Genomic DNA, 13,820 nt, shown 5'->3' on the forward strand with positions numbered 1-13,820 from the left:
TAGTAAATAATACATTGAATATGGTTTCTGCTGATGTAAATTATATCATGATTGGTTCCCTTTATGAAAACATCAACATGACAATAGAAGAATGTCTCAATATAGGGAGACTTCGGCTGACATCATTCCAAGTAGCTTGTGTTCTTGGCGAGACGATAATTGCGTCTTTTCTAGTTACAGCAAATCAAGCAAATGTAAACAACACATTTATAATAACTCCTATATTCTTATCGTTAAATTTTGAATGTCAAGATATGCTGTTAAGGATTATGTCAACATACAAAATAGATAACACAATGTTCCAAACTGAGGTAACACCTTTGATATTCTCTGCATTGGTCGAGAATAAGAATTTAATGGCATTTTTGTTGGACAACAACGCAAATCCGGAATGTTGTGTATCACTCTCTTTATTACATGTCATCGCACTAAATAAAGATATTCTAAAAACATTTGAAAATATTAAAAAAGGCCATGATTTTACGTTGGAATGTACTATCAATGCACTTTTTATTTGCTGCTTAAAAGACAATACAGGCATGAGTAACGCCTTGCTTCAAAAACATACACGAACATCAAGTATTTTAGAAATCACAGCGTTACATGCAGTATGTTTCAAAGGACTTGTAGATCATTTACGTCTTATTTTCCAAAATGATTGTCACATGAGTAGGCGTTTCTTTATTCAATCAATTCACTTACTCAATATGTACAGTAACTACGATGCTTATGAATACATTGTTGAACGTTATACCAATTACAGTAATACTTTAAATTTACGAGTTACATTTACCGAATTATCATGCCTTATTAAAGACAGTACGTTATTTGCGTTTTTGATCACACTCAGGTATTATGACGATGATGTAATGGAATTTACTCCTTTATATTTATCGTTATTCGTTGGAGACAAAAGATCTATTGTTAGAACTGAAATTCCAATATTTTCGGATCTAAGTTCATGTAGCATAATATCAAGAACGTTTATTGTTATTTGGACATGGATGACACATGGTCTGTTGTCAAATTCTTCACTTCTTACTTTTCCTGATGATTTACATGAAAAACAACATATAAACGATACAAGTTTGATATGTTTATCATCCTTTCATACAAATGCTTTCGATGATGATCTAGCTTGCGAACTCGAATTTTCATTGCTACTGAACGATGATTTTGAAGTCCATTTATGTCAAATTATAGATATTGACTATATTTTTCATGACACCGACGATGAAGAAGTTATGAACGCATTTTTGTCACATTCAGCTATTTTAAATAAAGATGTTAAGATAAACATGACATACCTAGCATTACTTAGGGATGAGCAATTACAATACCTGCTTATGAACTCATATAGTGGCATTGCAGTCGATTTACTCCAATTCACACATTTAGAGATAAGTTATTTGGTAAACAAAAGGCTGCCTCAATCTTTGTTAAATATCACCAAAACAACTGATGAAAAAGCAACTGTTTCACAGCTTCTGGTCGCCTGTTTACACGAAAATAAATCGAATGTAAAATTTTTATGCTCTCAAGGAAAAACCATTCAGAATAATAGCATGAATGTGTTAGATTTGGCGGCATTTTTCTACAGAACGGAGATGTTTGATTCAGATTTACCAATAATTGAAACAATTAACAATAAGGATGTAAATGTAACTTTTGATGAACTACTTATAGCATGTTTGTTTGACGACGATCAAATAATAAAATATCTGTTACAAATCACCATTGACGTAAATGCGAGATCATGCATTTCACCACTTCATATTTCAATAATGCGCAACAAGTCATTGGTTCCTCTCGCGACGGAATTTTTAGCTGCTATTGAGGATTCAAGAAGAGGACTTGATTTGGAATTTATCAGCACTAATCTATGTTTACCAATGGAGGTAAATTTCGTTCATTTGTTATGTTTTCTACATGATGTAGAACTTCTAAGGATTTTGGTTTGTATGAAGTGTGATATACATGCTATTGCACGAGTATCAACTTTATTTCTTTACTGTTTACAAATGCTTAATATTCATAATGTAAAAAATGTATTAAACGCAGTATCGGAGATGACACCGTTACACATTGCTTGCATAATAGACGATGCAGATTTCGTAGATTGCATATTAGAAAACACTTATAACATAAATGTATTTTGTTCAATTCATCCATTACATCTTGATACAACATACTCTAGGGGTATATCTGAATTAATAACAGAAGAGTCATACTTTACAATAACAGCTCTTCATACTGCTATTTTGTGCAAAAACACTGATATCGCCAAAACACTTATTACAAACGATGCAAATACTGAGAGCACTGCAAAGTTATTCATAGAAATATGCATCGGCACCGACACATTAATTTGTACTCATTCAACACTTAAACCACTTCATTTGGCATGCTTGGTAGAAAATGAAGTTATTTTCAAGACTATTTTGGCAAAAACATCAATTCAAAACTTAAATGAGAAAGTAAAGATGTCATATTGTCATTTGTGCTACTTAAATTTACCAGAGAGAGCGATTTCATCTGGAACATTAAACCATGAAATAGAAATGCGAATAAATATCCTTCATATTGCCTGCATAATTGGAAAAATAATGTATGCTGAACTGTTATTGAACGCAAATGTAGAAACTAATTCAGAAGTAGAAATTGTTCCGATTCATTCTGCATTTCAAGCCGAATTCAGTGTCAGAAAATATCCATTGCACTTATCAGCCGAAAAAGGGAATTTCGAACTTTGCAAATTGTTGCTGGGTCATGGCGCTAACATTGACGTTAAAACCAGCGTACTTGGACTTCGGCCTTGGCATTTGGCGCTATACCATGGGTATGCGGATGTTTTGGACGTTTTACTTACCAACAGAAGAAGTACTTATATAGATAAGTCAAGATTTATGTTTATTTTTATGTTGTACCTAATGCGGAAACGTTTTAGTAGAGTCATTTTGCCATTCATAGCAAAATCAAGAAAATGTCTTCTTCTTCTTTCTGTATATAGGTATCTGAGATATGTTCTTTCATTCCCTGTAAACAACCAATGTGATTATGTGACTGACGATAAATATGATGAATATAGTGAACATGCTTTATATCCCATATATGAAAATGAATATGATGAACATGATGTATATAATGAATATGAAAATATATAATATAGATTTATTTGTCTAATGAGGTAGAAGAATGTCAGAACTGAGATTTGTCAATTGGAACAGAACGTGGTAGAAGCAAAATAAGATTTTTTTTGTCTTCACTTCCCAAAAGAAAGATACGTTTGGTTAAAGTATTAATTGGAAGTAACGTTATAGACTGTTCCTTTCAAAATTTTATTGTTTTTTTTTTTACTAAAATATTACCATTTTACTCATTTGTTTTTGGACATAAGAGATATGAGCCAGAGCTTTACCAGAAAAGATATTTTTCACACATTAACATTTTTGTAAACATCAAAATATCACACATGGTAACCCCGTGCCTCTTATCTTGATATCGGTTGCAATGATTTAAAAATGAGGCTATTTTGATTGATTGATTGATTGATTGATTGATGTTAACGCCACTTTCAGGACTATTGAGCTGTTTTGTGGCGCGCAGTTTTTATTGCTTGAGGTAGCCAGAATGCCCGGAAAGTACCACCGACAATCCCAGTCAGTTAGGGTTGGAGCCCAGCATAAATGCCACATGCAGGATTCGAATTCACAACCTCAGTGTTGACAGGCTAGTGATACAGTAGTTTGACAATTTAGACCACTCGGCCACCCAGGCTATTTTGGAATTCCTTATGCATGAATGTAAGAGAAAAATAAAAAAACAGCTATCTGACAAACTAATGAAAGATGAACTACTTAATTATAAGGGAATCATTTGGTAGATTTATAATGTAATTTTGATTTCAAGGGGCCAAAAAGTGGTCTTATCATACGATAACATCTTTCTTTTTACCTCAGCTTAAAATAATTGCTAGAGAAAAAACAATGAAGGACGTACATTTTGTCAAAAGACCTTATTAATCACATTACTGAAAAAAAATATTTTAATAACAAACTTCGCTTTAACTTAACACAAGTGCCTAGTTATAAACTTAAAGTAGTAGTTTTTGTCGTTAGGGGATACACAAATATATCATACCGGTATGATCTTTTAACATGGCATTATGTTGGTTTACTTACAGGCAGGGTCATCAAAATATTTATCCTATAAACCCGTTCTCGTCCTAAATATGCATTTAAATGCATCATCATGTACCTTAAATTTTTTTAATTTATTGCTTTAAATATTTCAGTTAAAATACATTTCTTTCAAATGCTCTATCGACAATGAGGATCCTTCCTATCGTTCTGTTTTGGTTGTCTCTTGACATTCGTTTCAAAATGCAATATCCATTCATTATTTGAGATCCTTTTTAGCGACTTTCGATTAAAAATAGTCTTTCATATACTGCTTCCAAAAGGTACAAGTTAAATATCGTCTTCTATTGCTTCTCAATTTTCAAATTTATCTCCGTGAAAAGTTTTTTTTATCATATTAGAATATTGTGTATACAAATAGGTTTCGTGTGATGTGCAACATTAAAACAAATGCACTGTATCTTATGTATGAAATATTGGTCCTTTACTTAAACTTAAGATTATATGTATATGTCTATAAAATTACATAAAATGTTGTTCTGCTTTGTATTCCTTAGCCCATTGTGGTTTTCATTTTGCAATTGAGTTATTATGCATGTCACTATCATTTTAAGTTTTTTCTGGAAAATACATGCATCATTTCAAGTTTTATAGTGTGTCATTAATTATTTAAAGTGAAAATAAAATCAAAATAGTATTTTTGGACTTTTTGGTTATCAATCCTTAAGCTCTTTATAAAACATAATCAAAAAAAAAAATCATAATGTATGAGATGAATGGAAAATCAAAACCATAAGTGGAAAAGTGGAAGAAGCACAGACAAACACAATGATGAAAAGGACAAACAAAAGAGAGAAAAAAAAACAATTCATAAACATACCCATTTAATAAATTTTTTAAGCGACACGAACGCTGTGAACTCGTGCGCATCGGGTAGGTTTTTTCCTGCTCCACTATAGGAACACATCGTGTAACTTATAGCAAATTTAAGTGTAGGAAATATTTATTTGCATTTGATGGTGTCAGTAGTGAGGACAGTAGCAAGAATTGTAACTACGATAAATGAAATCAACATAATCCTAGACATTCCGTAAATTGTCCATGTCATGATGATATCCGTAAAAAAAAATTTGAGAGATAAAAGTGTCTGTTTGTAGTAACATTTCCCGATTTTATATGTCCCGCCTACGATAGAAGGTAGCATATTATTTGCCGGTCTTTGCTAGGTCCATCCGTCCGTTCCAACGTCAGTCCAGTATCGGGTTAAGTTTTTAGTTTAAGATAGTTTACCATGAAATTACGGTCACATTAAATTGAACTATCAAGCCGTAAAATTAAGGCAATTGATCATTACTGGGTGAACTTTCTAAAATATATGCCAATCTAACGTCTTGACCAAGAGAGTGGCATGGTGTCCACTGGACACATGTTCTTGTTTATCTGTATTTCAAGGCTCAGAACGAGCAGCGATAGAAGCAACGATAAAAATTCAGATGTTAGCAACTATAGGTCCCCGTACGACCTTCAATAATGAGCATAAACTAAACAACATAGCAACTGCTCCAACATAACAAATTTGTAAAAACAATCAATCAAGAAAACCAACCAACCAATTGAATTATGTTCAAAACAATAAACGAAAACACATATGATATACACCAACAAACGACAAAATATCGAATTACAGGCTTCTGACTTATGGCAGTCATATACAGAGTGTATAATCTTTGCCTGTCCTCAACCCTCCCCCTAATCTGGTAAAGTGGTGAGGAAGCATAGCATACGAACAAACAACAACAAAACAGTTGAAAATGGTTTGACTCATCAGATCGATACAGAGCACAAAAACAACTAATAAAAACATTAAAGATACAAAGTACCGATCTGAGAGTACTAACAGTTATTGAATACTAGTTCAAAGCCGATGCAGTCGTTAACCACTTTGTTTGTCTTTCGTATTTGTTCCATGACATTGTCAGCTTTTCTTCGTCTTAGCCGTTTTGAATGTCAATTTGGTATATTCCGTCTCTTTTTCACAGGTGGGAACACCACAAGAGTAGAAGTATTCAATACTAGTGTTTAGCTATGAAACATGATTTTAAAAATCGAGTCGACTAATATATTTGCAAACTTTTTGAATATCTGTCTAATATTGCACTTGAAAAAAATCATTTGAGAGAACATATCAACGCGACGTTTGAAAGTTGAAAATGTAGCGGTATAAATCCTTGTGAGTATGGGTTAGATCTTCATTTATATCCTCTATATATTTGGATTTCGCAACTGGTATGAAAATTTCAACAACCGAATGACATGAATAAGTACAATATGGAAATTACACTTCATAAATTTGTTTTCCTTGATTAAATATGACCAAAGGGGACCTATAAAAAATAGCCAAATCTATCTAAGGCCAACTTATTGATAAATGAATAAATTATTTAGAAATTAACGTTCTCTCATATTAAGTTTACATTAGAATAATTGGGAAATCATTAGAAGGTCGCTTTTGGTCAAATACATCCTAAAGTATCTATGTATATATATGTTTACAACACTTGCTATCAAATGTTTAGGTTTGAGCGATCATGATAAAGACAAATACAGAAAAGCGTTTCGAACGCACCATATTTATAAACTACATGGTCAACACAAATTGTCCTACACGCATAATATTTACGGATCTTTTGCCTTTGTTATCCACGGGAAAACCAAACAACTTACTAGGATCAATACTGTTCAGAAACTACTTTCTAAATCTTCCTTAAATGTAATTTTTCAACATCTAAATTGTCTGCTAGGATTTATAAAACTAGGATTTCAGCATCGAGTAGTTTACAGACATATATTGTCTTTTTCGTTATCTAAAGTTCTCAATAGACAGAATTTTTTATGATAATGTCAAGCCACTGTCTGTATATGTTTTACACACGGCGAAAAATTTAAAAGTTGTCAAATTGTCGATTGGATGCGAAATACCTGAACGTATAAGATGTCTGCATGTTGATTTATATTTACGCATGATGTCCTTGTACCGATGATAAAATTTAGTAAATGTTTTGACTAGTTTGTGATATCGAAAACCCTAGGGTAATATTTTTTCAGTAATACAGAGATTTCTTTCGTTAAAATCTAAAACGTTGTTACATACAAGAGCGAATCGAACACGTTGAGATATATAAACACCGTGAGATGATGACAAGGGAACGTCACCATCTAAAAAAGGATAATTAATAATAGGAAATGAAAAAATTATCTCTTTTATCGTATATGTTGGTATTAAGCTTCCCGTTGAAGATATAGGTATCAAGATCCAGGAAAGGGCAGTGTTCATTGTTAGCATTAGCTTTATTTCTCAATAAGATTATAAGGCAAAGTGGTATATAGGGTATAAAAATCAAAACTTTGAACAGATTCGAAATCACCATTATAAGCATGCAATTTATCAAGAACTTCCAACGAATTTTTACCACTCCAAAAGTAATTAATTCCACTATTTTCAAAGGCCTTATTTGAACAATTTATTACCAGGTTGTTTTATTGTACCAAGTGTACTAGGAAGTAGAATAGACAGTTTAGTAGTGGAACAATGGCTTGAAGACGAAATAAATCTATATTTGTAAGGTGTTTTGTGCAGCTTCGGAAGCCATTACATAGTTGGAACTTTCATTGTATTTGGTTCTGCTTGTAAAGAGGTAGCTAAAGGTTTATATTTGTTACAGATGTCATTTTCCGAAAATGGAGTCAGTTTGAATGTTGGTGAACTCGTGATTTCCTTTTGCAGAACCTCAATGTAAAGTTTACGTCAATAATGATATTATTGGCAGCCTTATCAGCCGGGACAAAAACAAATTCCTTGGCGAGTTCTTATAGCTTATGTTTGATACGAGAAATAGGGCTATAATGATTGTTGTTAGGAGTAAAATGTTCTTTAAACTATGTTCATTACTGAATTGAAACAAGAATCTAAGGATTTTTTGTCAGCTTTTTCTCGTTTTATCCATTTCGTGCAGTAAGTTGTTTCTTGTTTTCATTTTTTTAACAATCTGCCTTCTGGGGAAAGGTGCTTACATAGTATATACGAAGAAAATAACTCTTTAAGATGGTTAATGTTAATAACATGCGCTAAAGTTGAATTACTTTTGCTGAGCAATAAATTGTCTGCCATATGTTTGCTGTTGGTCAGGTATTGAACTATTTTCTGAAAATTGAACGTTTCAAAATTAGAAAAAAATAGTGAAACATATGTAATTCTTTTTATTATATATAATTTCAACAAACTGACCTTATTTTTAAAGATTGAAATTACAAAAAGTAGAAATAATCAGTGATATAAAATATGCGGGAAAAAAATGTTGATTAGACTTTTTGATAGTTCTGAAAGAGAGGCAAAAGATACCAAAGGGACATTCAAACTCATGAAGTTGAAAACACACTGACAACGCCATGGCTAAAAAAGAAAAAGACCAACAGACAAACAACAGTACACAAAACACAAGATAGAAAACTAAAGGCTGAGCAACACGAACACCACCAAAACTGAAGGTGATCTCAGGTACTCTGGAAGGGTAAGCAGTTCCAGTTCCACATGTGGCACCCGTTGTGTTGCTCATGTTAGTACAAAGCCGGTAATAAGTCTAATTTGGGGGAAACGGGACGGGATTGTAGTTACGACAATTGGAACATACCCGCTTTCATCTGTGTAACAGATATTCCATAACGGTCAACCAACTCGTGATGGCGTCCGTAAAAATTTATAAAGGGTAACTTCAACTTCAACAATTGAATTAAAAACTCTTGGTTTAATAGCTTCCTTGTGAGCAGCAACCCTCTATCAATGAAATCATGATAGGAAATGCAAGCCCTGGAATATCGTATCATCTGGGAGATATATACTCCGTATGCAAGCGCTGCTGGAATGTTGCTCCATAGAAATGAAAAGTTCACAATTGGGAAGCTGAAACCATTCTTTTTGTCGTAAAGTTTTGTTTTCAACCGGCCCTTATTGTCAATTTCTAGACGTAAGTCAAGATATGAGGCAGACTTAACTGTATCTGTTGTATCCTTTGTCTCAAGTTCGATGGGATAGATGAGTTCAACATAGTCTTTAGAACTTTCTTAATTGTTTGCCGTTAATTACTTCCTTGTTTAAGTATTGATCAATTGTGTGTTTTGGTTTTACAACACATGTCTAGATAGGTAAATCGGGAGGTTGGTGCACATTTTTTGCCTGTACCAAAATGACAGAAGATACCGAAGGGACAATCAAAATCTGAAAGTGGAAGAGAAAACGAGAACACCATAAACAAAAATCTGCAAAACGCCGAAAAGACAAACAACTGTCTACAAAACGTTACATAGAAACATAAAGACATAGCAACACGAACCTAACCAATTGGTGATCTAATGTGCTCGGAGATGGTACGCAGATCCTGCTCCATATGTTACACCCGTCGTGCTATTCAAGGTACGTAACAGATGTAGCTATCTGGTTTCATTGTAGTTTGTCTTTGTATGTCTGTTTTTATATATGAATAAGGTGTTGGTTGTAAATGTGGAACTTTGTACTGTGTGGAATTTTTTCGACAATTCCTGATAAATAATTATGATATTATGATTTCACCAACCTTGAAAAAGGATACCACGAATGCAATTAAATCTGCTTCATATCTTAACTTGCGTCCCGAAATTGACACCTAGGTCTGTTAAGAACAAATCTTGACAACATAAGAGCATCTTCGCTAGCCAAGGGTTACGATCCACTTCCCTCCTCTCCACCCTTGGCGGATTGAGATAAAATTTCGGAGACACAAGGTAATGATTTTTCACGCCCATTCCGAATACATTATTCTTGACCAATGGTAGCACTTGAACTCTTCAATTTGGAGGTTAAAACACGGTAGCGTCTAGATTCTACACACTTGGTCAAGCAGGAAACGAAAATATACGTTGACATTCATGCATTTGTGCAAGAAACATACACAGGAACTTCTATTAGTTGATTAAAAACATTCAAATTGTCACTAAATATAGTCGTATGTTTAGGGATGTAAAGACTTGTTGCACAATAAGCACGTGGCAATTGTTTACATACACTTTCTACATTTACACGTGATCATGTTATAGGCGCTTTTTGATTGGATGCAGCGAGTTTCGACTGCAACCAATGAAAATCATTACCTTGTGTCTCCGAAATTCTATCTCAATCCGCCAAGGGTGGAGACGAGGGAAGTGGATCGTAACCCTTGGTTAGCGAAGATGACATAAGAGATGCCTTTAGCTTTCAAATTGTGAATTTGCAGTTTCTATGTAGCAACAATTTCGCAGCGCCTGCATGTGGAATATTTATTTCCCAATTGAGGCAATATTCAATAGGTAGTGATTTATATCATGATCAATAGTGTAGTAGATTAAAAACACTTATGACAATATAAGAGGAAAAGTATGTTAGGACTTTTTGTAAATGATAAACGCAGTGAATAATCTATGTTTAAAAATTTAAAACGAAAATCTGTAATAAAAGTCTGTAGTTTTTTTTTTTTGTAAACATCTCGGCTTTATTTGCCGCAATATCCCCATTTTCTATTGTGTCTCATTAACATTTACATGTAGCCTTTTAAAATGTTCAAAACTGTTCTATTTGCTGAGTAACCTGAAGCAATGTTTAAACACAGCCTTCATTAGGTCACAAGCCTTGTGACCTAAGGTTGTACCCCCTACTGGAGCCCCAGTATATAGATGGATGTATATCTTACATTGATCTTTATAGATTGATAATTCAAACTATTTCTTTTTTTTTCATTAGTAAAACAATTCTACAGATGATAAGGAATTTATAATTTATATTTATTTCTTCAACTAACTAAGAATGTTTAAAATTAAAAAAAAATCACAACATCTGAATAACAAAATTTTAACTTTGCATTATTGCAAAAAACCCTTTGTTAAAGGGTCAATAAAGACTCAGTTCATCCTTATGATAGGATCACATGTCCTGTACATGCTGTGTTTAGAGTATAATAATAATCTATTTTATTATTGTGTCACATATTGATTGACATACATATTATACAATAACATTAAAACATACATAGAACAATCAATACCTAGCCATATCAATTTGGCTTATGAGACACATTGCACAAAATATATACAAATATAAAAATCCAACAATACATTGAAATACTATATATATTTAAAACTAATAACTATGATTTAAGAGTATTTTCAACATGATGAATAAAACGAAAGAAAAATATATAAAAAATGTTCGTAAAAAAAAAATATTTACTTTACATTTATCTAAAACTTCATACATATGTGAAAATATTTACGTAAAGATATCTAGAAAAAAAACTAATATGCATATGTAAATAAACAGAATAAATGATTATTCACGGTTAAATATTTAAGTAAACAATATTAACGTCGCATAAAAACGGTTAAAAATTTATGTAAACAATTTACGTCGCATGAAAAACTTATAAATATAGATTCTACCACTGCATCGAGTGTGATACGATATTTATCCACTCGAGACAGTTAAATTTTCAAATTTAAAACGCGAGGCTCGCCGAGCGTTTTAAATATTTAAAATTTAACTGTCGAGAGTGGATAAATATCGTATTACACGAGATTTGGTGGTGGAATCTGTTTCTCTAATGATTTTCAAACAATATGCAGGCAAACTTATTCCGTCTTTTCGAATGATCTGTAAAAAGATGTGTTCTTTCTATGTGACGTCATGAGGCATGGTCGCCTTTTTTCATGCCGTCACAATAGGAAATTCAGAGGAAAGCAAGTAAATTCGACGTCATAATCGGATTTTAACCAATGAAGAACTGAGATCAAACGAACCACACGTTGATTAAATTTTTTTTATACAATGGGTGCAGAAAGGGATAAATTGACGAAGAATTAGAGAAATACTTTTACATAAAAATGGCTGAATCTCGGAGCAATTCATGATTTGTATAAATTTTAAATCATCATTCAAATTTTCGAAACTATTAATATTTTGTGAACATTCTGAGTAAAGGTCAAATCTTAAGTCATTATATAGACAACATATAATAGATTTATTATGTCTTGTGTATCTGAAGTTTGGTCAAACTGCCTATTGTGAAAAACATTATTACATGTTTACATATCCAATTACTATTTTGTTTTTTCTTTGTTGACATATTTGTTTGTTTTTATAGTTATTGAGATTATAACACAATATTGACTGCTGTACCCCTATTTTTGACATTTTACCTATTATGTCTGTTTGTTTTGTTCACACATTGTTGTCAATATAATGGAATTTTATACGACTGTCATACAAGTGAGAGGTTTAGCTAGCTTTAAAACCTGAGGTTTAATACACCATTTTCTACATAAGTAAATGCCTGTACCAAGTCCGGAATATGACAGGTTTTTTTTTCCATTCGTTTGATGTATTAAAGCTTTTGATTTTGTCAATTGTTAAGGGACTTTCCGTTTTGAATTTTCCTTGGAGTTTAGTATTTTTGGGGGATATCCCCAATGAGAGGTGTTGACCTGAATTTTGAAATTCTTTATTATATAAACTGAACACCTTAAAACAGGCATTCAAATGAGAAGGAAGCTTATTTAAGCAAATACATACTCATTCAAACAATAAAGTAGTAGATTAAAAACACTTATGACAATATAAGAGGAGCATAGTGTCCTCTTGTGCTTAAAATCCCCCATGTTAGGACTTTTTGTAAACGTTAAACACTGGCATGGACATATATTTGTGAATAATCTATATTTAAAAATTTAAACGAAAATCTGTAATAAAAGTTTGTAGTTGTTTTTCAAACATCTTTGCTTAATTTGCCACAAAATCCCCATCTTCTTCTAAATGCAATGAAACAATAAATACAACATGTATTTGTTTTGAATGTAAATGTAAAAATGGCTTGTAACTATTATTCTGTATATCTGCTGTTGTGATATTATAGCGCTTTAAAAAAATCGTAATACATTGTTAGCAGGGCACCTTGTAACTCATTAATATTTACATGTACATGCAACCTTTTAAAATGTTCAAAACTGTTCTATTTGCTGAGTGACCTGAAGCAATTTTTAAACACAGCCTTCATTAGGTCACAAGCCTTGTGGCCTAAGGTTGTACCCCCTACTGGAGCCCCAATATATAGATGCATGTACTACATTGATCTTTATATATTAACAATTCAAGCTATTTCTTTTTTTCATTAGTAAAAAAATTCTACAGATGATTAAGTATTTATAAGTTATATTTATTTCTTCAACTAACTAAGAATGTTTAAAATTAAAAAAAAATCACAGCATCTGAATAACAAAATTTTAACTTTGCATTATTTGTTAAAGGGACAATATAGACTCAGTTCATCATTATGATAGGATCACATGTCCTGTGCATGCTGTGTTTATAGTATAATAGATTTATTATGTCTTGTCTATCTGAAGTTTGATTAAACTGCCTACTGTGAAAAACATTATTACATGCTTACATTCCAAATTACTATTTTGTTTTTTTTGTTGTTGACATATTTGTTTGTTTTTTATAGTGATTGAGATTATAACACAATGTTGACTGCTGTACCCCTATTTTTGACATTTTACCCATTATGTCTGTTTGTTTTGTTTACACATCGTTGTCAATTCAATATAATGGAATTTTATGCGACT

At 32.3% G+C, this 13,820-nt stretch overlaps 1 protein-coding gene across 1 annotated transcript; it reads left to right on the top strand.

Moving 5' to 3' along the window:
* Positions 1–20: 20 nt before the first annotated feature.
* LOC127700721 (uncharacterized) lies at positions 21–4,808 on the top strand. The gene has a single exon (XM_052204334.1). It carries the CDS (start codon positions 21–23, stop codon positions 3,162–3,164), a length of 3,144 nt encoding a protein of 1,047 aa, XP_052060294.1. The 3' UTR covers positions 3,165–4,808.
* The last annotated feature ends 9,012 nt before the right edge of the window (positions 4,809–13,820 follow it).

The sequence above is a fragment of the Mytilus californianus genome, unplaced genomic scaffold, assembly GCF_021869535.1.
Source record: "Mytilus californianus isolate M0D057914Y unplaced genomic scaffold, xbMytCali1.0.p SCAF_1, whole genome shotgun sequence".
In the NCBI taxonomy this organism is placed as follows: Eukaryota; Metazoa; Mollusca; class Bivalvia; order Mytilida; family Mytilidae; genus Mytilus; species Mytilus californianus.